Below are 23,298 nucleotides of genomic sequence, written 5' to 3'. Positions count from 1 at the left end.
CAAACTGGGCTTAGCCAGGAGTGCTGTTTGTTCTACTTGAGGTCTTCATCCTGGTCCTCGGACCTTCCTTTGTTCTATTTTCACAGGCTTTTCCCTTCCTTGTCTTTTAGCCACTGCCATTTTGGACTCTTTTTCCCTACTCTAACTACCTAGCATAACCATATACAAAACTTTTCCTCAGGGTTGGCTTTTCACAAACCTTATCCCTTTCTGTACCCATTACTGTCGACGTCCATCTAAAAAGCCACCTGTAAGTTAGGCTTACTTCCTTTTCCCTTCACAAAATGCAATTTCATTCCTCATACCCTTTTTACCAAAAACACACTTCCTACTTCCCTTAAGCAACCAAAAACTGACTTTTATATTAGCATTTTATAGATTGGTGAGCATAAATACCAGTGATAATTTCTAAAACCTTTGTTTTCTTAGAACATTTTAGGATGGCACCAAACATCATTTATTTTTAATCCTAAATCTCTTTAATTAAGGGAACATGTAGAAAATCTTCCAATTAGTTCTAGCCATTGTAAGTGATTGATAATGAAACCAAAATATCGGAAGACAGTAAATAACTCAGAGTAAATGTCATTCCAGTGGCCCATTCCCATGAAGGGACATCCTGACAGTCAGGAGATCAGGTCAAACAGTGACGTGTCACATCTGAGGAGTCAGCTTTGTGTGATAGGTGGGTCAAATGTGGGCCTGCCAAGCTGGTGATGGATGTCACTGACATGGAGCCTGAGGCCCATGGGACCCATGTAATGAAAAGAAAATATTTAAAAGATGAGTTATACATGCTTTTCTGATTTTTTTTCATTCTCTTTTTCCTTTTGTTCAGATTATCCTGAACTTGATGCTACCAAGGAGATCTCACTATTTAAAATTTTTCCTTAAAAAATATTAACTAATAAGCAAATTTTAGAAAATAGGACAAAAGAGAAAATCTTTCATAATCCCACTGTCAGTTGTGAAGCATTCCAAATCTTCTTCCATTTGCAGATATATTGTTACATATTTATGATAGATGTGTCTACAGTTTTCATCTAATATAATATGTATTTTCATGCTTTGGGTACATCTCCAAAAATGACTGAGTAGATGGTCTCCCCTTAATTATTTTTTAATTTTCAGATAATTTGCTTTCTTCAGTTATTTACTAACCTAACTTTTTTCTTGATAATGAAATACATTGCTGCTGCTGCTAAGTCGCTCCAGTCGTGTCCGACTCTGTGCGACCCCAGAGACGGCAGCCCATCAGGCTCCCCCGTCCCTGGGATTCTCCAGGCAAGAACACTGGAGTGGGTTGCCATTTCCTTCTCCAATGCATGAAAGTGAAAAGTGAAAGTGAAGCCACTCAGTCGTGTCTGAGTCTTAGCGACCCCATGGACTGCAACCCACCAGGCTCTTCCATCCATGGGATTTTCCAGGCAAGAGTACTGGAGTGGGGTGCCATTGCCTTCTCCAATGAAATACATTAAACCTATAAAAATTATGGAAAATGATATAGGAAATACCCATATACCCATGACCTAGAATTAGTAGTGTTTTCATGGTATTTTTAATGATGACCTTAGAAGGATGGATTATGTAATGTTAAGATAAACATCTGGACTTCCAGGTATGGCTCCAGCTGCAGAAAATGGCTCCTTAAGTTTAATCAGCTCTGTTTTCCCTACACAGGATTTTTGAAGGTAAACATCCTCTGTTGGTTATCACGGATCCAGACATGATCAAAACAGTACTAGTGAAAGAATGTTATTCTGTCTTCACAAACCGGAGGGTAGGCATCCATTTTTTTTAATTTGCAATTTGTTTGTTAGATATGCATTTTGAAATATATTATAAATTCACAGGATGTTGTTAAAAGAGAAAAACACAGAGAGGCTGGATGTCATGTACATTTCATTCTGATCCCTCCAATGGCAATACATTGATTAATTAGACTACAGTTTCAAAGCAGAAAATTGACATTCATACCATCCACAGAGCATATTGTCATTTCTTCAGTTTCATGCTCACTCATTTTGTATGTTTTGCTCTGTGAAAATGAGTCCTAGATGTAGATTTTGTAGCTACCATGACAATCAATGTACAGAACTATTCCATCCCTACAAGGCTCCTTCTTACTATTTTTTTTATATTTGTGGCAAGTAGCTTGTTTTTTCCTCTTATCAGGATCTTTAGCATAGCAAATATTGCTCTTTAAATTTTGATGAGTGATTTATCAGTTTTCCCTTTTATGGATTTTGCCTTTGTTGTCAAGTCCAAAATATCTTAGGCATTGCAGATTTTCTCCTATTTTGTCCCTAAACATTAAATCATTTTATGTTTTACCTTTAAGTCTATAATCCATTTTGTGTTTCTGTGTAACATGTGAGGTTAAGCTTGCTTTTTTTTGTTTTTGCATCTAAATGTATGATTTGCTCCAGCACCGTTTATGGAAAGACTATCTATTAAAAGTAATTTATTTATTTTATTTTTTGCTCCCCTGGGTCTTCATTGCTGTGCTCGGGCTTGAGCCTGGCAGTGGGCAGGTGTGTGGCTGCAGAAGTTAGCTGTGGGCAGGTGTCAGTACAGTTGAGTGACAGTAGTAAGGACTGGCTTTAGGCATCTGAGCATCTGCAGGGCCCTCCGATGGTGTTTTGCACATGCGCATTGAAAAAGATTGGCTGCTGGTGTGGATCCTGGGTCCACATAGCATCAGCAGTGGCACTAACTGGGCAGCTCTAGTGCGGTTGGAGGCAGTAGGGTAGGACTCCTGCAACTGCCTTAACACCATGAATGTTGAATTAAAGGTGGCTGATTGATCAGTTGATTGGGAGAAAGGCTACACGCACTGGTCAGTTTCAGTGGGGTCAGAAGCTGCACATGGCTCTTCCTTTCCCTTTCCTGCCCCTTCCCTCGCCTCTCCTTCCCCTGCCTGCCATCTCTTCCCTTTCCTGTCCCTTCCCTCCCCTCTCCTTCCCCTGCTTGCTGTCTCTTCCTGGACATTCCAGTCCTAAACCCGAAGGTGGGCCACAGAAGGTGGGCAGCCTCACACGTCAGGGTGGGGCCAGAGAAGGAGGACAGTGGCTCCAAGTCAGAGACTGAGTAGGGAGGGGAGGGTTTCCACAGGGTTGGCAGCCGGGCACTGGTAAAGTGAAAGTGAAAGTAGCTCAGTCATGTCCGACTCTCTGAGACCCCATGGACTATAGAGTCCATAGAATTCTTCAGGCCAGAGTACTGGACTGGGTAGCTTTTCCCTTCTCAAGATCTTCCCAACCCATGGATTGAACCCAGGTCTCCTGCATTGCAGGCAGATTCTTTACCAGCTGAGCCACAAGGGAAGCCCAAGAATCCTGGAGTGGGTAGCCTTTCCCTTCTCCAGGGGATCTTCCTGACCCAGAAATCGAACCAAGGTCTACTGCACTGCAGGCAGATTCTTTACCAACTGAGCTATCAGGGAAGCCCCTTTCACTTTCACTGGTAAGGGAAACCAAAATACTCACTTGTGGTGGTGGCTAGTAGGGTGAGAGGGCATTGTGAGTGGAAAGGGATGCATTGTGGATTGGGTACATAAAGGAGGATTGATCAAGTAATAATATAGAAAGGATGATGGAAGCTGGCATTCTCACCATTGGAGAAGAAGTCACAGGTTCAGAGACTGAGAAACTAGACTAAACCCTGCGGAGTCACCAACTAAATTATCAGTGTAAATCCACACTTTGGTATGTAGATAGATGATAACAGGTCAGATGATATAGGCAGATGACAGATAAATACAGATAAAGACAGATAGCTGTGTGTGTATGTTTGTGTAGCTACAAAAGCACATTATACCTACCGCTTTCCACTGATGTAGTATAGAGCAGCTGCAGGGGTCTGGGATGGGGTTTTGCACATGCCCAGCCAAAAAGATCGGGGCTGGCAGCCAGTGTGAATCCTGGGTCTCAGGGCATCACTGGCTGGAGCAGCTCTTTTGGGGGTTGAGGGGGAAGATAGGACTTAGGGCACTGGAGTCTGCTAATGTAGAACCCTGGGGAGTGATCAGCACCAAAATTTTCAGAGGTTGCTCAATGACTATGCTGGCACTTGGTTTCGTCATAGCAAAGTTTCTGGGGTTTTCTGCAGAGGAGGATACAGAGAACCATAGTCACTCCTGCTGCGTGGTTGACACTGGTAGTCCCTGCCCTTCTTCTTTGTTCCTAGTTGTCTCTAGATGTCTCGGCTCTGCTCTTCTCTGGGAAGGGTGAAAGCAAAGCAGGTCATTTGTGCAATGTTCTGAAAGGCTGGAGAAACTGGTCACTGATCCTGTTGTCTCTTTTAGTCATTTTTTCTCTTTTTTCCAGCAAGGGAAAATGTCTCAAGCTGGGGAATTTCCTCTTGCTGCTGAGAGGTGCTGGCCTAAGGGAAGGGATGATGCAAACAATATGCAACTCTTCTCCTTACTTTTTTTGTGAGCTGTTTTCAAGTGTGCTCTGTTGTATTGTTGACCTTTTTAAACCTATTTTCATTTACTGTGGGCTGTCTAATTGTGAGACAACAAAATCTGGAGTCTCCTACTCTGGTGACGAGTCTCCTATCTTGGAGATGTCACTTTGGTATTTCATCATAAAGTGATATTAGCTGTAGGTCTTTTTGTAGATGCTCTTTATCAAGTTGAGGAAATTTTTTTGTCTTCCTGTTTTGTGAGTTTTATCATGAATGAGTGTTGGAGCAATCTATTTTAAAACAAAATATAAATTTGAAAGATTGAGGGGATTTTCAAACAGGCTGGCTTCATACGCCTGTCCCAAGCTGAGAAATAGAGTTGTCTTCTTCCCCCTTCTATTCCTGGGGGAAAATGTAGGGGAAAATGTTTTCCATGTCATTGCACAATTATTTTCAGAATTTGAAATAGTTTCATAAACTTTTGTGTAATTAGTACTACTTAAAAAGCCCCATCAGTTCAGCACATTCCTTTTTCCAGTTGATCAGGCTGTAAATATATGTAAAGACAGAAGTAATCTGAGGCAAAATGCAGTCTGTCAAGGCTATCTGGCTGGCTGTCACAAATCCCTTTCTTCTCTGCATAGCCCAAGAAGATGAACAAGATCTTATTCCCTTCTATCCCCCTGGAAGAACCCTTTCTGTACTACATGGGTCATTTGCGTTTAAAAGGAGATTGGAATATGAAGGCTGGAAACCACGTGAAGTGGCTGAATGTCTCTTCCACATTCACAGAACCTAGATATTCAGGATAAAGTTTATTGTTCATCTAGCATAGGGCCTGGTACTACGTAGATAGTCACTAAAGATTTGTTGAATACATTGTTCCCAAATTATTAAGAAATTTTCCACAACTGTTGAGACTTCCAACACTTAGGTAGGGTTAAATTTGCTTTCAACTCTAGGTTTTTGGTCCAATGGGAGTTATGAAAAATGCTGTTTCTGTGGCTGAGGATGAACAATGGAAGAGAATACGGACATTGCTGTCTCCAACCTTCACCAGTGGGAAGCTCAAGGAGGTAAAAGAAGAGGGTTTTCCATGAGCAACTTAAAGAATAAGGTAGAAAATAAATTCATATCCCTGTCCAAGGAGTGGTGTGCCAAATTTGAGTTTCCTAAAATGGTTTTTATCTTCCCATCCTAGAAGAGACCTCATCAGATTCATAATAAAATGTCACTTAAACCTCCATGCCCTTGAAAAGTTCTTCTAAAACTTGAGTCTCCACATTTAACTTCCAGTGCTGTTGTGTTTTGTGTCTAGATGTTCCCTATCATTGGGAAGTATGGAGATGTGTTGGTGAGGAACCTGAGGAAGGAAGCAGAGAAAGGCACGTCCGTCGACATGAAAGAGTAAGTAGGGGTGAAGCTGCTGGTCCTCTGAGCTCCACTGAGACCCTTGTGTTTCCTGCCTTGGAGCCAAACTCCTATTTCTGAGTTACTCTAGTGACCAGACAGAAGTAGGTGTATGGTGTTACAACTCCGACTGGCCGGCCACTTAAAAATGAGTGTTGGCTCATCAAAATATCAGAAGGTATCTTCTGTGTACATGAGCCAGGATTAACTTATCTGCTTAAGTGTCACCTTGGATATTCTGGGAGACAAAAATACACAGTTTGGTCTTAAGTCAGGAAGCATGATACCTCCATCTCTGTTGGTTTTCTCAAGATTGCTTTGGCTATTTATGGTCTTGTATGGTTCCATATAAACTTGAGGATAATTTGTTCTAGTTCTGTGTAAAGTAACACAGGTATTTTGATAGGGATCATGCTAGATCTATAGATTGCTTTGGGTAATATGGACATTTAGGCAATATTAATTGTTCCTATCCATGTACATGTAACATCTTTCCATTTCGTGTATCACCTTCAGTTTCCTTCATTGTTTTATAGTTTTCATAGTATAGGTCTTTCACCTCCCTGGTTAAGTTTATTCCTCGGTGTCTTATTCTTTTTAATATGATTTTAAACAGGATTGTTTTATTATTTTCCCTTTCTGATTGTTCTTTATTACTGTATAGAAAAGAACCCAGATTTCTACAAATTAATCATGTACCTGCCACTTTACTGAATTTATTTATAGTAGAGTTTTGGTGGAACTTCAGAGTTGCCTATATAAAATATTGTTTCATCTGCGAATAGTAATAGTTTTACATGTTCCCTTCCAATTAGGATGCCCTTTATTTCTTTTTGTTGTCTGATTCCTGTGGCTAGGACTTCCCATAGTATATTGAATAGAAGGTGGAAGAGTGGGCATCCTTGTCTTTTCCTGATTTTAGAGAGTACTGGCACAAAAGAGACACATATCAATTGAATAAAATTGATAGGCCCAAAATAAACTCATATACTTAGAGTCAATTAATCTATGATAAAGAAAGCAAGACTATACAATGGAGAAAAGACAGTCTCTTCAATAAGTATACTGGGAAAACTGGACAACTACATGTAAAAGAATGAAAATAGAACATTTTCTCATACCCTATAGAAAAGCTAACTCAAAATAGATTAAAGATCTAAATGTAAGTCTGGAAACCATAAAAACATAGAAGAAACAATAGGCAGAATGCTCTTTGACATAAAGCATAACAATATGTTTTTGGATTTAACTCTTAAGGCAAAGAAAACAAGAGCAAAAGTAAACAAATGACCTAATTTTTTACTTTTATCTAATTGAACTTATAAGTCTTTTACACAGTGAAGTAAAATATTGATAAGATGAAAAGACAGCCTAATAAATAGATGGGAGAAATAATTTGCAAATGATGTGATGATAAGAGATTAGTACCCAAAATATGTAAATGTCTCATACAACTCAATATCTAAATAACAAACAACCCAGTGAAAAATGAGCAGAAGATCTTAATAGACATTTTTTTCAAGCGAAGATATACAGTTGAAAAGATGTTCAACATTGCAAATCATCAGAGAAATGCATATCAAAATCACAAAATCAGCCAACACCTGTAAGTTTGGGTGAGGATGTGGAGAAAAGGAAACCCTGGTACAAGGTTGGTGGACTGTAAACTGATGCAGACGCTGTGGGAAACGGTATGGAGGTTTCTCCAAAAGCTTAAAGAGAACTATTGTCTGTGTTCCATCATGTCCCACTCTCTGTGACCCCACAGACTGTAGCCCCCAGGCTCCTCTGCCCATGGGATTTCCCAGGCAAGAATACTGGATTGGGTAGCCATTCCCTTCTGCAGGGAATCTTCCTGACCCAGCGATCGAACCCAAATCTCCTGCATTGCAGGCAGTTTCTTTACCACTGAGCCACCCAGGAAGCTAAGAACTGTCATATGATCCAGCAATTCCACCCTGAGTATACATCCAGTGAAAATGAATATACTAATTTGAAAAGATACATGCACCCCAATGTTTGTATCAGCTTTATTTACAAAGCCAAGATACGGAAGCAGCATAAGTATCTGTCAGTAGATGAATGCTTAAAGAAGATGCAGCACATGTGTGTACACAGGCACCCCCACAAGAAATACTACTGAACCATAAAAAAGAATGACACTGTGCCATTTACCGCATGTATGGACCTAGAGGGTATTATGCTTAGTGAAATAAGTTAGACAGAGAATGACAAAGTTGCATGTTATCATTTGTACGTGGAATCTAAAAATAAAATGAATAAATATCAATATAACAAAACAGAAACAGACTCACAGTGTAGAAAACAAAGTGGTGGTTACCAGTGGGAAGTAGGAAGGGGAGTGCAAGATAGGACAGATGATTAAAAGGTACAAATTGCAATGTATAACGTAATTGTGCTACAGGGATAGACTGTACATAACAAGGAATGTATTCAGTATTTAATAATAACTTTAAATGGAGTATTTAAAATCGTCCTTCTACACCTGAAACTATGTGATATTGTATACCAACTCTGCTTTTGCACTAAAGGGGCATCAGCTCTGAGCACAATTCTGTGGTGAGGTGAGACCCAGATCAATGTCCCCTTTCTTGACTCCCCAGGAAGAGTGAATTTGCTCCCTTTGCTCTGCTCAGACACAGTCCATATACACCTTTTATTGCCCATAGTCAAAGCACACTATGTACTTTGTCAGATTATGGGTTCTGTCCTTCTGTGACTGAGCTCCTTGAGTTTGAGGGGGGGGGGTCTAACTTGCCTTAGTGTCCCCGTCCCCCCAGCATGGGGGCAGTTGCATCATTCACACTCATACACACCTCAGGAGTGAGTGATAGTAGCAGACAGTCTTCCATGATCCAGCAGGTGGTTCTGAGAGAGTGTGGCTCTTGACCTGTCTTGCCTGGGCATCTGATTTTATATGATTTTCTTGTTAACTGTGTTGGATATGGATAGTCAACTGGTCCCGATTGTAATTGTCTGTGTTTATCTTTCTCTACTCAGGGTCTTTGGGGCCTACAGCATGGATGTGATTACTAGCACATCATTTGGAGTGAATATTGATTCCCTTGGCAACCCACAAGATCCCTTTGTGGAGAATGCCAAGAAGCTCTTAAGATTTGATATCCTTGATCCATTTCTACTTTCAGTAGGTAAGTGTCCTACTACATTTCTTTTTCTGTATTTCTCCCTCCATCCCTTCTTCCCTCTTGTTCTTTCTTCCCCTCTTCCTCCTTCCCTCCCTTCCTTCCTTCTTTTTCACAAGGTTATTGAGATATAATTCAATACCATCAATTCACTGATTTAAAATATACAATACAATGGTTTTTACAAGCTAAGTGTCCATGGATGGATAAATATAGAGGGAAAATGTGGTGTATATACCCCCCCACCCCCACCACACACACACACACACCAGAATACTATTCAGCCATGAAAAGGAAGGAAATCCTGCCATTTGCAGCAATGTGTCTGGACCTCAATGGAGGGTATTATGTGCCGGGGTCCAGCCCGGGTTGGATCCAGGGATTCCCTCAGGATGACCGCGTTGGCGATTAAGGGATAGCAAAGGCTGAGAGATTTATTAGATGCTCAATAATAACTGGTTTACGCGGGGAATCAATAAAGTTCATGACACCAAACTTGCTCTGACCACGGAGGCCGCAGGCGCCCTCTCGAATAGCGGAAGGTGCCCCACCTTAGGCACCTTCTCGAGTAGGTCTTAGAAGCCCAGGCAAATAAGTGGTCGCAGAGGACCCCCTTGCTCCAAATTATTTTGGCATGAAGGAAGAACAGAAGAGAAAAGGAGGAAAAGGAAACAAGAAAGAATGACACGGGGAGACCAAGCTTCAGTGAGCAAGGCCCGTAGCTTTATTTTCAACAGGGGCTTTTATACCCTAAGTTCCACATAGAGGATAATAGGAGATGTGAAATCATGCAAAATCAGCAGTCTTTGATCCTTATTGAGACCAGGCTTTCTTTTCTGTAAATTTATCGTATACAAATGGTTTAGGTGATTTACATCATCCTCTGGCCAGAAGGCCTGTTAACATTTTATGACTCTGACAAAGGTTTGTCAACCATAAGACTTATTTTCTCTAAGAGTAATTATTTTAAAGTTGGCGCCATCCTCTGAAGGTGTTAGATAAAGTTGCATTCCTATAGGGCAAAGGTGCAATGGATTTACAACAAAGGAAAGAATTTATTACCTTAAGGGTCTAAAGTTGTTAACACCAAGGCCACTACTTATTTTTTCTACATACCAACTATATTAATTAATACACTTCCAAGGATACAATACAGGGGATGTGGAAACTTGGCAGCAAGCATTGGCTCAACAATAAAATCTTCTACTAGTTCTATTCTGACAATTTCTAACTTTCCAAGAGGCTCTATACTATTTGAATATCTTAAGCTTCCCGTGCCTCTCGAGGCTGGGAGACTGTAAACAATTGTATGCATAGCTGTAGGAGTCTGGGTAAACCCGTCAGGCAAGTTAGAGAGCCATCTGAGGGGTTTGTGAACTAAAACACTCTTGTCACACCCAGGAACTTTATTAACTGGAGCTGTAAGTTAACTCTTTTTCAGAGAGAGAGATGGTGGTGGGGGACAGCCCCCCGTAAAGTCAGAGGTGTAGGTGAGAGCACAAAGCAGTAAAGCAGGCAGACTCTGGTTTTAGGGTAGATGCTCAGGCAGGCCCAGAGGGGCACCCCTCAAGTTCTGGCTTGCCTTGCCCTCCAGAACTCTCCCACATAACCTTGTTATGGGTGGGGACTCCCGTGCTGGCTCCTGGCAATTATGCTTAGTGAGATAAGTCAGACAGAGAAAAACACTTACATGTTGAATCAAAGGAAGAAATCCGAACTCATAGAAAAATGATGTCAGATTTTTGACTACCAAAGATAGGGTTTGGGAGATAGAATTGGACGATGGTGGTCAAAAGGTACAAATTTCAGTTATTACTTAAATCAATACTCCTGGTGTAATTTGCCTATAGCTATCCTGTTGTCTCAGCACCACTTATTGAAAAGACTGTTTTGTCTCCATTGAGTGGTCTTGGAAACAGTTTCAGTGTTCAGTTGACCATAGGCATGTGGGCATATTTCTGCACTCAAAACTCTGTTCCATGAATCTGTATATCCATCCTTAGGCCAGAGCCACTTTGCCTTGATTAATGTCACTTTATGATAAGTCTTAAAATCAGGAAATGTGAGTCTTTATAACTTTATTATTTTTTTCAGGAATGTTTTGTCTTCTCTGAGCCCCTTGCAATTTCATATGAATTTAATCTAAGATAGTCAATTTCTTCAAAGAGGTCAGCTAGAGTCCTGAAAGGAAATGCCTTATATCAGTCAATTTGCCATCTTGACAGTGTAAATGTTCTGATTCACGATCATGGCATGTTTTTCATTTACTTATGTCTTCTTTAATTTAGTTCAACAAGGTTTTGTGCTCTTTAGAGTGTAAATTTTACATCTTTTATTTAATTCCTACTTATTCTATTCTTTTTGATGTTATTATAAATTGAGTGTTTTTTCAATGTGACTTTCAGATTATTTTTTGCAATGTAAAGAAATACAATTGATTTTGTATTTTGATCTTGTATCTTGAAACCTGACTGAACTTGTTTATTAGTTCTAATAGGTTTTTAGTGACTTCCTTAGGATTCACTGTGTACAAGATCATGTTATCTGATGATAGAATTTTAGTCTTCATTTCCTATATGGATATGTTTCTTTAATTTTCTTGATTAATTCTTTTGGTTAGAATGTCAGGTACAGTTCTGAGTAGAAGTGGTGAAAAAGGCTTCCTTGTCTTATTCTTAATGTTAGAGAAATCATCCAGTTTTTCACTGTTAAGTATTAGTGTTATCTATGGGTTTACGTTGGAGAAGGCAATGGCACTCCACTCCAGTACTCTCTCGTGGAAAATCCCATGGACGGAGGAGCCTGGTGGGCTGCAGTCCATGGGGTCGCTAAGAGTCAGACACGACTGAGCAACTTCACTTTCAATTTTCACTTTCATGCATTGGAGAAGGAAATGGCAACCCACTCTGGTGTTCTTGCCTTGAGAATCCCAGGGACAGGGGAGCCTGGTGGGCTGCCGGCTGTGGGGTCGCACAGAGTCGGACACGACTGAAGTGACTTAGCAGTAGCATGGGTTTACGTAAGTTGTTAACTATGGGTTTTTCATAGATTCCTTTTATCAGGTTGATGAAAGACCCTTCTGTTCCTGTTTTCTGAGAGTTTTTAAAATCACAAGTGTGTATTGGATTTTTGTCACATGGTTCTTATGCACATATTAGATAATTGTGTGGTCATTGTTTTTTTTCTCTGTTGAAATGGCATATTATATAACCTTGCATTCCTGGGATAAAGTGTACTTATATATGATGTATACATCTTTGTATATATTAGTAGATTCAGTTTGCTAGTATTCCCTTGAGGATTTGTGTATCCATGGTCATAAGACACATTGATCTGTAGTTTTTTTTTTTCCTCTACTATCTTACTCTGTTTCTCACACCAAGTTAATACTGATTCTGAAGAATGACCTTCAAAGTATTCTGTCATCTTCTATTTGTTGGATGAGTTAGTGAAAAATTGGTATTAATTCTTTAATTATTTGAGTAGTATTCAGCATTGAAACCATCTGCGCCTGAGCTTTTCATTGTCAAATTGTGGGTAGTTTCTTGATTATCAGATGAAACTTTGTATTTCTTATAGGTCTATTCACATTGTCTATTTCTTTTTGAGTAGTTTCTGTTTAATATTTTTTCCAATTAATTAATTAATTTTAATTGGAGGATAATTACTTTACAGTATTGTGAGGTTTTTGTCATCCATCAACATGAATTGGCCATGGGTATACATGTGTCCACCCCATACTGAATCCTCCTTCTACACCTCTCTGCACCCTATCCTTTTGGGTTATACCAGAGCACCAGCTTTGGGTGCCCCGATTCATGCATCGAACTTGCACTGGTCATCTGTTTTACATATGATAATACACATGTTTCAGTGCTATTCTCTCAAATCATCCCACCCTTGCCTTCTCCCACTTGGTCCAAAAGTCTCTTCTTTATATCTGTCTCCTTTGCTGCCCTGCATGTAGAACTGTCAGTACCTTCTTTCTAAATTCCATATATATGCATTAGTATACAGTATTTTTCTTTCTCTTTCTGACTTATTTCACTTTGTATAATAGGTTCCAGGATCATCCACCTCATTATAACTGACTCAAATGCATTTATTTTTATAGTAAGTAATATTCAATTGTGTATATGTACCATAATTTCCTTATCCATTCTCTGCTGACAGACATCTAGGTTGTTTCCCTGTCCTAGCTATTATAAATAGTGCTGCCATGAACATTGGGGTACATGTGTCTCTTTCAGTTCTGGTTTCCTCAGGGTGTATGCCCAGCAGTGGGACTGCTGGGTGGTATGGCAATTCTATTTTCAGTTTTTAAAGGAATCTCCACACTGTTCTCCATAGTGGCTGTACCAGTTTGCATTCACATCAACAGTTTATGAGAGTTTCCTTTTCTCCACACCCTCTCCAGCTTTATTGTTTGTAGACTTTTTGATAATGGATATTCTGACTGGTGTGAGATGATACCTCATTGTGGTTTTGATTTACAGTTCTCTAATAATGAGTGAAGTTCAACATCCTTTCATGTTTTATTAGCCATCTGTATGTCTTCTTTGGAGAAATGTCTGTTTAGGTCTTTTGCCCAGTTTTTGATTGGGTTCTTCGTTTTCCTGATATTGAGCTGCATGAGCTGCTTATATATTTTGGAGATTAATTATTTGTCAGTTGCTTCATTTGTTTTTATTATATTCTCCCATTCTGAGGGCTGTCTTTTCACCTTCATTATAGTTTCCTTCATTTTGCAAAAGTTTTTAAGTTTAATTAAGTTCTATTTGTTAATTTTTGTTTTTATTTCCATTACTCTTAGAGGCCAGTCATAGAGGATCTTGGAGTGATTTATGTCAGAGAGTGTTCTGCCTTTGTTTTCCTCTACTTATAGCTTCTGGTCTTATATTTAGGCCTTTCATACATTTTGAGTTTATTTTTGTGTATGGTGTCAGAAAGTGCTCTAGTTTCATTCTTTTACACATAGTGAACCAGTTTTCCCACCACCAGTTGTTGAAGAGATTGTCTTTTTTCCATGGTATATTTTTGCCTCCTTTGTCAAAGATAAGTTGTCCATAGGTACATGGATGTTCCTCTGGACTTTCTAATTTGTTCCATTGACCTACATTGATTTCTGTCTTTGTGCCAGTACCATACTGTCTTGATGACTATAGCTTTGTAGTATAGTCTTCTCTGGTGGCTTAGACAGGAAAGACTCTGCATACAGTGCAGGAGACCTGGGTTCAGTTCCTGGGTTTGGAAGATCCCCTGGTGAAAGAAATGGTAACCCACTCCAGTATTCTTGCCTGGAGAATCCCATGGACAGAGAAGCCTAGAAAAACTATACACCATGGGGCCACAAAAAGTTGGACAGGACTCAGCAACTAATACTCTCACCTTCTTTCAGTATAGTCTGAAGTCAGGAAGGTTGATTCCTCCAGTTCCATTCTTCTTCCTCAAGATTCCTTTGAAAGCATTTCCTCTAAAATCAGGAACAAGACAAGGGTCTCTATTTTCACCACCACTATTCAACACAGTTTTGGAAGTCCTAGCCATAGCAATCAGAGAAGAAAAAGAAATAAAAGGAATCCAGGTGGGAAAAGAAGAAGTAAAATTCACACTGTTTGCAGATGACATGATCCTCTACATACAAAACCCTAAAGATGCCACCAGAAATGAATATAGTAAAGTCTCAGGATATAAAATTAATTCACAGAAATCCCTTGCATTCCTATATATTAACAGTGAAAAATCAGAAAGGGAAATTAAGGAAACAATCCCATTCATCTTGCATCAAAAAGAATAAAATAGTTAGGAATAAATTTACCTAAAGAAACAAAAGTCCTGTATACAGAAAACTATAAAACACTGATGATGTTGAAAAGATGCTCAACATCACTCATTATCAGAGAAATGCAAATCAAAACCACTATGAGGTACCATTTCACACCAGTCAGAATGGCTGCGATCCAAAAGTCAACAAGCAATAAATTCTGGAGAGGAAGTGGAGAAAAGGGAACCCTCTTATACTGTTGGTGGGAATGCAAACTAGTACAGCCACTATGGAGAACAATGTGGAGATTCCTTTAAAAAGTGGAAATAGAACTGCCATATGGCCCAGCAATCCCACTGCTAGGCATACACACTGAGGAAACCAGAAATGAAAGAGACACATGTACCCCAATGTTCACTGCAGCACTGTTTATAATAGCCAGGACATGGAAGCAACCTAGATGTCCATCAGCAGATGAATGGATAAGAAAGCTGTGGTACATATACACAATGGAGTATTACTCAGCCATTAAAAAGAATACATTTGAATTAGTTCTAATAAGGTGGATGAAACTGGAGCCTATTATACAGAGTGAAGTAAGTCAGAAAGAAAAACACCAATACAGTATAATAATGCATATATATGGAATTTAGAAAGATGGTAACAATAACCCTGTATGTGAGGCAGCAAAAGAGACACAGATGTATAGAACAGTCTTTTGGACTCTGTGGGAGAGGGCAAGGGTAGGATGATTTGGGAGAATGGCATGGAAACATGTATATTATCATATGTGAAATGAATCGCCAGTCCAGGTTCGATGTATGATACAGGATGCTTGGAGCTGGTGCACTGGGATGACCCAGAGGGATGGGATGGGGAGGGAGGTGGGAGGGGAGTTCAGGATGGGAACACATGTACACCCGTGGTGGATTCATGTCAATGTATGGCAAAACAATACAATATTGTAAAGTAATTAGCCTCCAATTAAAATATATATTTATATTAAAAAAATAAAATCAGAGACAGCTGAAGTAAAAAAAAATTTTTTTAAACACTGATGAAAGAAATCCAAGATGACACAAATAGAGGGAGAAATATACCGTGTTCTTGGATTACAAGAATCAGTATAGTAAAAATGAGTATACTACCTAAAGAATGCTCAAACTACCGCACAATTGCACTCATCTCACACGCTAGTAAAGTAATGCTCAAAATTCTCCAAGCCGTTTCTATTTCCAGTTTTTTAAGGAATCTCCACACTGTTCTCCATAGTGGCTGTACTAGTTTGCATTCCCACCAACAGTGTAAGAGGGTTCCCTTTTCTCCACACCCTCTCCAGCATTTATTGCTTGTAGACTTTTGGATCACAGCCATTCTGACTGGTGTGAAATGGTACCTCATAGTGGTTTTGATTTGCATTTCTCTGATAATAAGTGATGTTGAGCATCTTTTCATGTGTTTGTTAGCCATCTGTATGTCTTCTTTGGAGAAATGTCTATTTAGTTCTTTGGCCCATTTTTTTTTTCTAATTTTATTTTATTTTTAAACTTTACATAATTGTATTAGTTTTGCCAAATATCAAAATGAATCCGCCACAGGTATACATGTGTTCCCCATCCCGAACCCTCCTCCCTCCTCCCTCCCCATACCATCCCTCTGGGTCGTCCCAGTGCACCAGCCCCAAGCATCCAGCATCGTGCATCGAACCTGGACTGGCAACTCGTTTCCTATATGATATTTTACATGTTTCATTGCCATTCTCCCAAATCTTCCCACCCTCTCCCTCTCCCACAGAGTCCATAAGACTGTTCTATACATCAGTGTCTCTTTTGCTGTCTCATACACCGGGTTATTGTTACCATCTTTCTAAATTCCATATATATGCGTTAGTATACTGTATTTATGTTTTTCCTTCTGGCTTACTTCACTCTGTATAATAGGCTCCAGTTTCATCCACCTCATTAGAACTGATTAAAATGTATTCTTTTTCATGGCTGAGTAATACTCCATTGTGTATATGTACCACAGCTTTCTTATCCATTCATCTGCTGATGGACATCTAGGTTGCTTCCATGTCTTGGCTATTATAAACAGTGCTGCGATGAACATTGGGGTACACGTGTCTCTTTCCCTTCTGGTTTCCTCAGTGTGTATGCCCAGCAGTGGGGTTGCTGGATCATAAGGCAGTTCTATTTCCAGTTTTTTAAGGAATCTCCACACTGTTCTCCATAGTGGCTGTACTAGTTTGCATTCCCACCAACAGTGTAAGAGGGTTCCCTTTTCTCCACGCCCTCTCCAGCATTTATTGCTTGTAGACTTTTGGATCACAGCCATTCTGACTGGTGTGAAATGGTACCTCATAGTGGTTTTGATTTGCATTTCTCTGATAATAAGTGATGTTGAGCATCTTTTCATGTGTTTGTTAGCCATCTGTATGTCTTCTTTGGAGAAATGTCTATTTAGTTCTTTGGCCCATTTTTTGATTGGGTCATTTATTTTTCTGGGCATACACACTGAGGAAACCAGAAGGGAAAGAGACACATGTACCCCAGTGTTCATCGCAGCACTGTTTATAATAGCCAGGACATGGAAGCAACCTAGATATCCATCAGCTGATGAATGGATAAGAAAGCTATGGTACATATACACAATGGAGTATTACTCAGCCATTAAAAAGAAAACATTTGAATCAGTTCTAATGAGGTGGATGAAACTGGAGCCTATTATACAGAGTGAAGTAAGCCAGAAGGAAAAACACCAATACAGTATAATAATGCATATATAAGGAATTTAGAAAGATGGTAACAATAACCCTGTGTACAAGACAGCAAAAGAGACACTGATGTATAGAACAGTCTTATGGACTCTGTGGGAGAGGGAGAGGGTGGGAAGATTTGGGAGAATGGCATTGAAACATGTAAAATATCATGTATGAAACGAGACGCCAGTCCAGGTTCGATGCACGATACTGGAAGCTTGGGGCTAGTGCACTGGGACGACCCAGAGGGATGGTATGGGGAGGGAGGAGGGAGGAGGGTTCAGGATGGGGAACACATGTATACCTGTGGCGGATTCATTTTGATATTTGGCAAAACTAATACAATTATGTAAAGTTTAAAAATAAAATAAAATAAAAAATTCTCCAAGCCAGGCTTCAGCAATACGTGAACCGTGAACTTCCTGATGTTCAAGCTGGTTTTAGAAAAGGCAGAGGAACCAGAGATCAAACTGCCCACATCCACTGGATCATGGAAAAAGCGAGGGAGTTCCGGTAAAACATCTATTTCTGCTCTATTGACTATGCAAAGCCTTTGACTGTGTGGATCACAATAAACTGTGGAAAATTCTGAAAGAGATGGGAATACCAGACCACCTGACCTGCCTCTTGAGAAACCTATATGTAGGTCAGGAAGCAACAGTTAGAATTGGACATAGAACAACAGACTGGTTCCAAATAGGAAAAGGAGTACGTCAAGGCTGTATATTGTCACCCTGCTTATTTAACTTCTATGCAGAGTACATCATGAGAAACGCTGGGCTGGAAGAAGCACAAGCTGGAATCAAGGTTGCGGGGAGAAATATCAATAACCTCAGATATGCAGATGACACCACCCTTATGGCAGAAGTGAAGAGGAACTAAAAAGCCTCTTGATGAAAGTGAAAGGAGAGAGTGAAAAAGTTGGCTTAAAGCTCAACATTCAGAAAACGAAGATCATGGCATCTGGTCCCATCACTTCATGGGAAATAGATTGGGAAACAGTGGAAACAGTGTCAGACTTGATTTTGGGGGCCTCCAAAATCCCTGAAGATGGTGATTGCAGCCATGAAATTAAAAGACACTTACTCCTGGGAAGGAAAGTTATGACAAACCTAGACAGCATATTAAAAAGCAGAGATATTACTTTGCCAACAAAGGTCCATCTAGTCAAGGCTATGGTTTTTCCATTGGTTATGGATGGATGTGAGAGTTGGACTGTGAAGAAAGCTGAGCTCCAAAGAATTGATGCTTTTTAACTGTGGTGTTGGAGAAGACTCTTGCAAGTCCCTTGGACTGCAAGGAGATCCAACCAGTGCATCCCTAAAGGAGATCAGTCCTGGGTGTTCATTGCAAGGACTGATGCTAAAGCTGAAACTCCAATACTTTGGCCACCTCATGAGAAGGAAGAGTTGACTCATTGGAAAAGACCCTGATGCTGGGAGGGATTGGGGGCAGGAGGAGAAGGGGACGACAGAGGATGAGATGGCTGGATGGCATCACTGACTCAATGGACAAGAGTTTGAGTGAACTCCGGGAGTTGGTGATGGACAGGGAGGCCTGGCATGCTGCAATTCATGGGGTCGCAGAGTTGGACACGACTGAGCAACTGAACTGAACTGAACTGAACCCAAAGAAATCTATAGATTCAATGCAATCCCTATCAAACTACCAATGATATTTTTCACAGAACTAGAACAAAAAATTTCACAATTTTTATGGAAACACAAAAGACCCTGAATAGTCAAAGCAATCTTGAGAAAGAAGAATGGATGTGGAGGAATCAATCTTCCTATTTAATAATTTTTAACCTGTGGTGGATTCATTTTGATATTTGGCAAAACTAATACAATTATGTAAAGTTTAAAAATAAAATAAAATTTTAAAAAAAGAGACCAAAAAAAAAAAAAAAAAAGAAAAATTCAGATTGTCTCTTTCTTTTTGAATTAGTTTGTACTTCACATCTTTTAAGGAATTTGTGCACTTCCTCTAAGTTATCTAATTTATTGGTGAACCTTGTTCCTAATATTCCTTTATATCTTTCTCACTTTTAATGTCACCAGTAATCTCTCCTCTTCCATTTTATTGCTACAAATTTGAGTTTTCTCTCTCTCTCTTTTTATTTTATTTTTTTGTCAATCTAGCTTAAAAGGGCTTCCCTGAGAGCTCAGATGGTATAGAATCAGCCCGCAATGCAGGAAATCCTGGTTCAATTCCTGAGTTGGGAAGATCCACTGGAGAATGGGTTGGGCTACCCAGTCCAGTATTCTTGGGCTTTCCTTGTGGCTCAGCTGGTAAAGAATCTGCCTGCAATGCGGGAGACCTGGGATCGATCCCTAAGTTGGGAAAATCCCTTGGAGAAGGGAAAGGCTACCCATTCCAGTATTCTGGCCTGGAGAATTCCATGAACTGTATAGTCCATTGGGTTGCAAAGAGTCAGACACGACAGAGCAACTTTCACTTCACTAGCTTAAAAGTTCTTTTCAAATAATCAGCTTTTGGTTTCATTGATTTTCTCTATTGTTCTTCAGTTCAGTCCCTCGGTTGTGCCTGACTGCGACCACATGAATCCCAGCACACCAGGCCTCCCTGTCCATCACCAACTCCCGGAGTTCACTCAGATTCACATCCGTCGAGTCAGTGATGCCATCCAGCCATCTCATCCTCTGTCGTCCCTTTCTCCTCCTGCCCCCAATCCCTCCCAGCATCAGGGTCTTTTCCAATGAGTCAACTCTTCCTTCTCATGAGGTGGCCAAAGTATTGGAGTTTCAGCTTTAGCATCAGTCCTTGCAATGAACACCCAGGACTGATCTCCTTTAGGGATGCACTGGTTGGATCTCCTTGCAGTCCAAGGGACTTGCAAGAGTCTTCTCCAACACCACAGTTAAAAAGCATCAATTCTTTGGAGCTCAGCTTTCTTCACAGTCCAACTCTCACATCCATCCATAACCAATGGAAAAACCATAGCCTTGACTAGATGGACCTTTGTTGGCAAAGTAATATCTCTGCTTTTTAATATGCTGTCTAGGTTTGTCATAACTTTCCTTCCCAGGAGTAAGTGTCTTTTAATTTCATGGCTGCAATCACCATCTTCAGGGATTTTGGAGGCCCCCAAAATCAAGTCTGACACTGTTTCCACTGTTTCCCAATCTATTTCCCATGAAGTGATGGGACCAGATGCCATGATCTTCGTTTTCTGAATGTTGAGCTTTAAGCCAACTTTTTCACTCTCTCCTTTCACTTTCATCAAGAGGCTTTTTAGTTCCTCTTCACTTCTGCCATAAGGGTGGTGTCATCTGCATATCTGAGGTTATTGATATTTCTCCCCGCAACCTTGATTCCAGCTTGTGCTTCTTCCAGCCCAGCGTTTCTCATGATGTACTCTGCATAGAAGTTAAATAAGCAGGGTGACAATATACAGCCTTGACGTACTCCTTTTCCTATTTGGAACCAGTCTGTTGTTCTATGTCCAATTCTAACTGTTGCTTCCTGACCTACATATAGGTTTCTCAAGAGGCAGGTCAGGTGGTCTGGTATTCCCATCTCTTTCAGAATTTTCCACAGTTTATTGTGATCCACACAGTCAAAGGCTTTGCATAGTCAATAGAGCAGAAATAGATGTTTTACCGGAACTCTCTCGCTTTTTCCATGATCCAGTGGATGTGGGCAGTTTGATCTCTGGTTCCTCTGCCTTTTCTAAAACCAGCTTGAACATCAGGAAGTTCACGGTTCACGTATTGCTGAAGCCTGGCTTGGAGAATTTTGAGCATTACTTTACTAGCGTGTGAGATGAGTGCAATTGTGTGGTAGTTTGAGCATTCTTTGGCATTGCCTTTCTTTGGGATTGGGATGAAAACTGACCTTTTCCAGTCCTGTGGGCACTGCTGAGTTTTCCAAATTTGCTTATTGTCTCTATTTCATTAGTTTATGCTCTTGTCTTTTTTTTTTTTTTTTTTACTTTACAATATTGTATTGGTTTTGCCATACATCAACATGCATCCGCCACGGGTATACATGTGTTCCCCATCCTGAACCCCCCCCACCTCCCTCCCCATACCATCCCTCTGGGTCATCCCAGTGCACCAGCCCCAAGCCTCCGGTATCCTGCATCGAACCTGGACTGGCAATTCATTTCTTATATGGTATTATACATGTTTCCATGCCATTCTCCCAAATCATCCCCCCCTCCTCTCCCACAGAGTCCAAAAGACTGTTCTGTACATCTGTGTCTCTTTTGCTGTCTTGCATACAGGGTTGTCGTTACCATCTTTCTAAATTCCATATATATGTGTTAGTATACTGTATTGGTGTTTTTCTTTCTGGCTTACTTCACTCTGTATAATAGGCTCCAGTTTCATCCACCTCATTAGAACTGATTCAAATGTGTTCTCTTTAATGGCTGGGTAATACTCCATTGTGTATATGTACCACAGCTTTCTTATCCATTTATCTTCTTGTCTTTATTACTTTCTTCTTTAGTCTAGATTTAGGTTGAGTTTGCTCTTCTTTTTTCAGTGAGTTAGGGTGGAAAGTTAAGTTCATGATTTGAGATCTTTGTTCTTTATAAAAGTATACATTTATAGCCTTAAACTTTTCCATGACCAATGTTTTTCCTATATTCCATTCATTTTGGTAAGTAATAGTTTCATTTTTCTTTATTTCAAAGTAATTCCTGGTTTCATTTTTGATATAGTATACAGCTCATTGGTTATTTAGGAGTGTATTGTTTAATTTCCATTATTTGTGAATTTCCCAATTTTTGTTATTGATTTTTAATTTAATTCCATTATGGTTGAAAGGCACATACTGTTTTATTTCTATCTTGAATTGTTGTTTGAATGAAATGGTTAATTAGAGTAGCAGACTATTGTGGTTTATCCAAAGAGACTCTGATCAAATAGATAAAAAACTACCAAGTTAAGGAATATAATTCTGTTTCCTTGATCATTCCAAAAGGCAGCAGGGACTACTGATTTCACTACCATAGTGAAGACTCCATACGTGGACTTGGCTTTGCTCAGTCACTGGCTTGGAAGTCTGAGCAAAGGTCACAGTGGGAATGATTCTGATATCTTTCTCTGATAGAGCAAATTATACTTCCTGTGTAATTATACTTCCTGTGTAAATTTTGATTTTTTACTGTGCTTTTCTTTTATGTTTTCTCTTCAGTACTCTTTCCATTCCTTATCCCAATCTTTGAAGTATTAAATATCAGCATATTTCCAAAAAGTGCTGTGAATTTTTTGACAACATCCGTAAAAAAGATAAAAGAAAGTCGCCTCAAAGATACTCAAAAGGTAAAATCTGGTGGTGGTTACATGAGGGTGTTCACTTTTTGAAAATGTATTTACCTCCACACATATGATTTGTGTACTTCTCTGCAGTTTTAAAAAGATAGGTAGAGAAGTATAGATTTTAGAACTGGGGAGTTATTAATATATCATTGTGGAGGTTGGGAAAGAAATAAGAAAATGAGCCAGAGAGTGATGTTTAAATTTAATAGTAGGAATGCATACTCATATGTCATTGCATAAGCATTGTTGAGATAAAAGCTTTATCACTTCCATTCAATAAACTGTTAAAGGATAAGAATTAGTTTAAAAATGATTTTACTGATATTATAATTTCCTCAATGTTATACTGGTAAAGAATCCACTTTGTTTCCAAGACTCCTATTTTATAGATTGTGCAATGAAAGCCTCATCAGTCAGTTGGTGGAGTGACTTCTGTGTTAAATTGCAGCCCTCTCCTAGTCTGGCATGGGCAGGGGTCTTTTCTGGGCCATGAGGCTGCAA

The 23,298-nt window shown here is 39.8% G+C and overlaps 1 protein-coding gene across 2 annotated transcripts in view; it reads left to right on the top strand.

Annotated features, from left to right (window-relative positions):
* The window catches only part of CYP3A76 (cytochrome P450 family 3 subfamily A member 76), a 43,528-nt gene that overhangs the window by 8,315 nt on the left and 11,915 nt on the right, over positions 1-23,298 (top strand). For both annotated transcript variants that reach the window (NM_001075888.2, XM_059881333.1), the window contains 5 exon segments: positions 1,681-1,780; positions 5,373-5,486; positions 5,729-5,817; positions 8,842-8,990; positions 22,673-22,800. In NM_001075888.2, coding sequence (NP_001069356.1) covers positions 1,681-1,780; positions 5,373-5,486; positions 5,729-5,817; positions 8,842-8,990; positions 22,673-22,800 — 580 coding nt within the window.

This window comes from Bos taurus, chromosome 25 (assembly GCF_002263795.3).
Source record: "Bos taurus isolate L1 Dominette 01449 registration number 42190680 breed Hereford chromosome 25, ARS-UCD2.0, whole genome shotgun sequence".
NCBI lineage: Eukaryota > Metazoa > Chordata > Mammalia > Artiodactyla > Bovidae > Bos > Bos taurus.
Note: the sequence above shows the minus strand (reverse complement) of the source record. Positions and strands in the feature narration are given on the sequence as shown.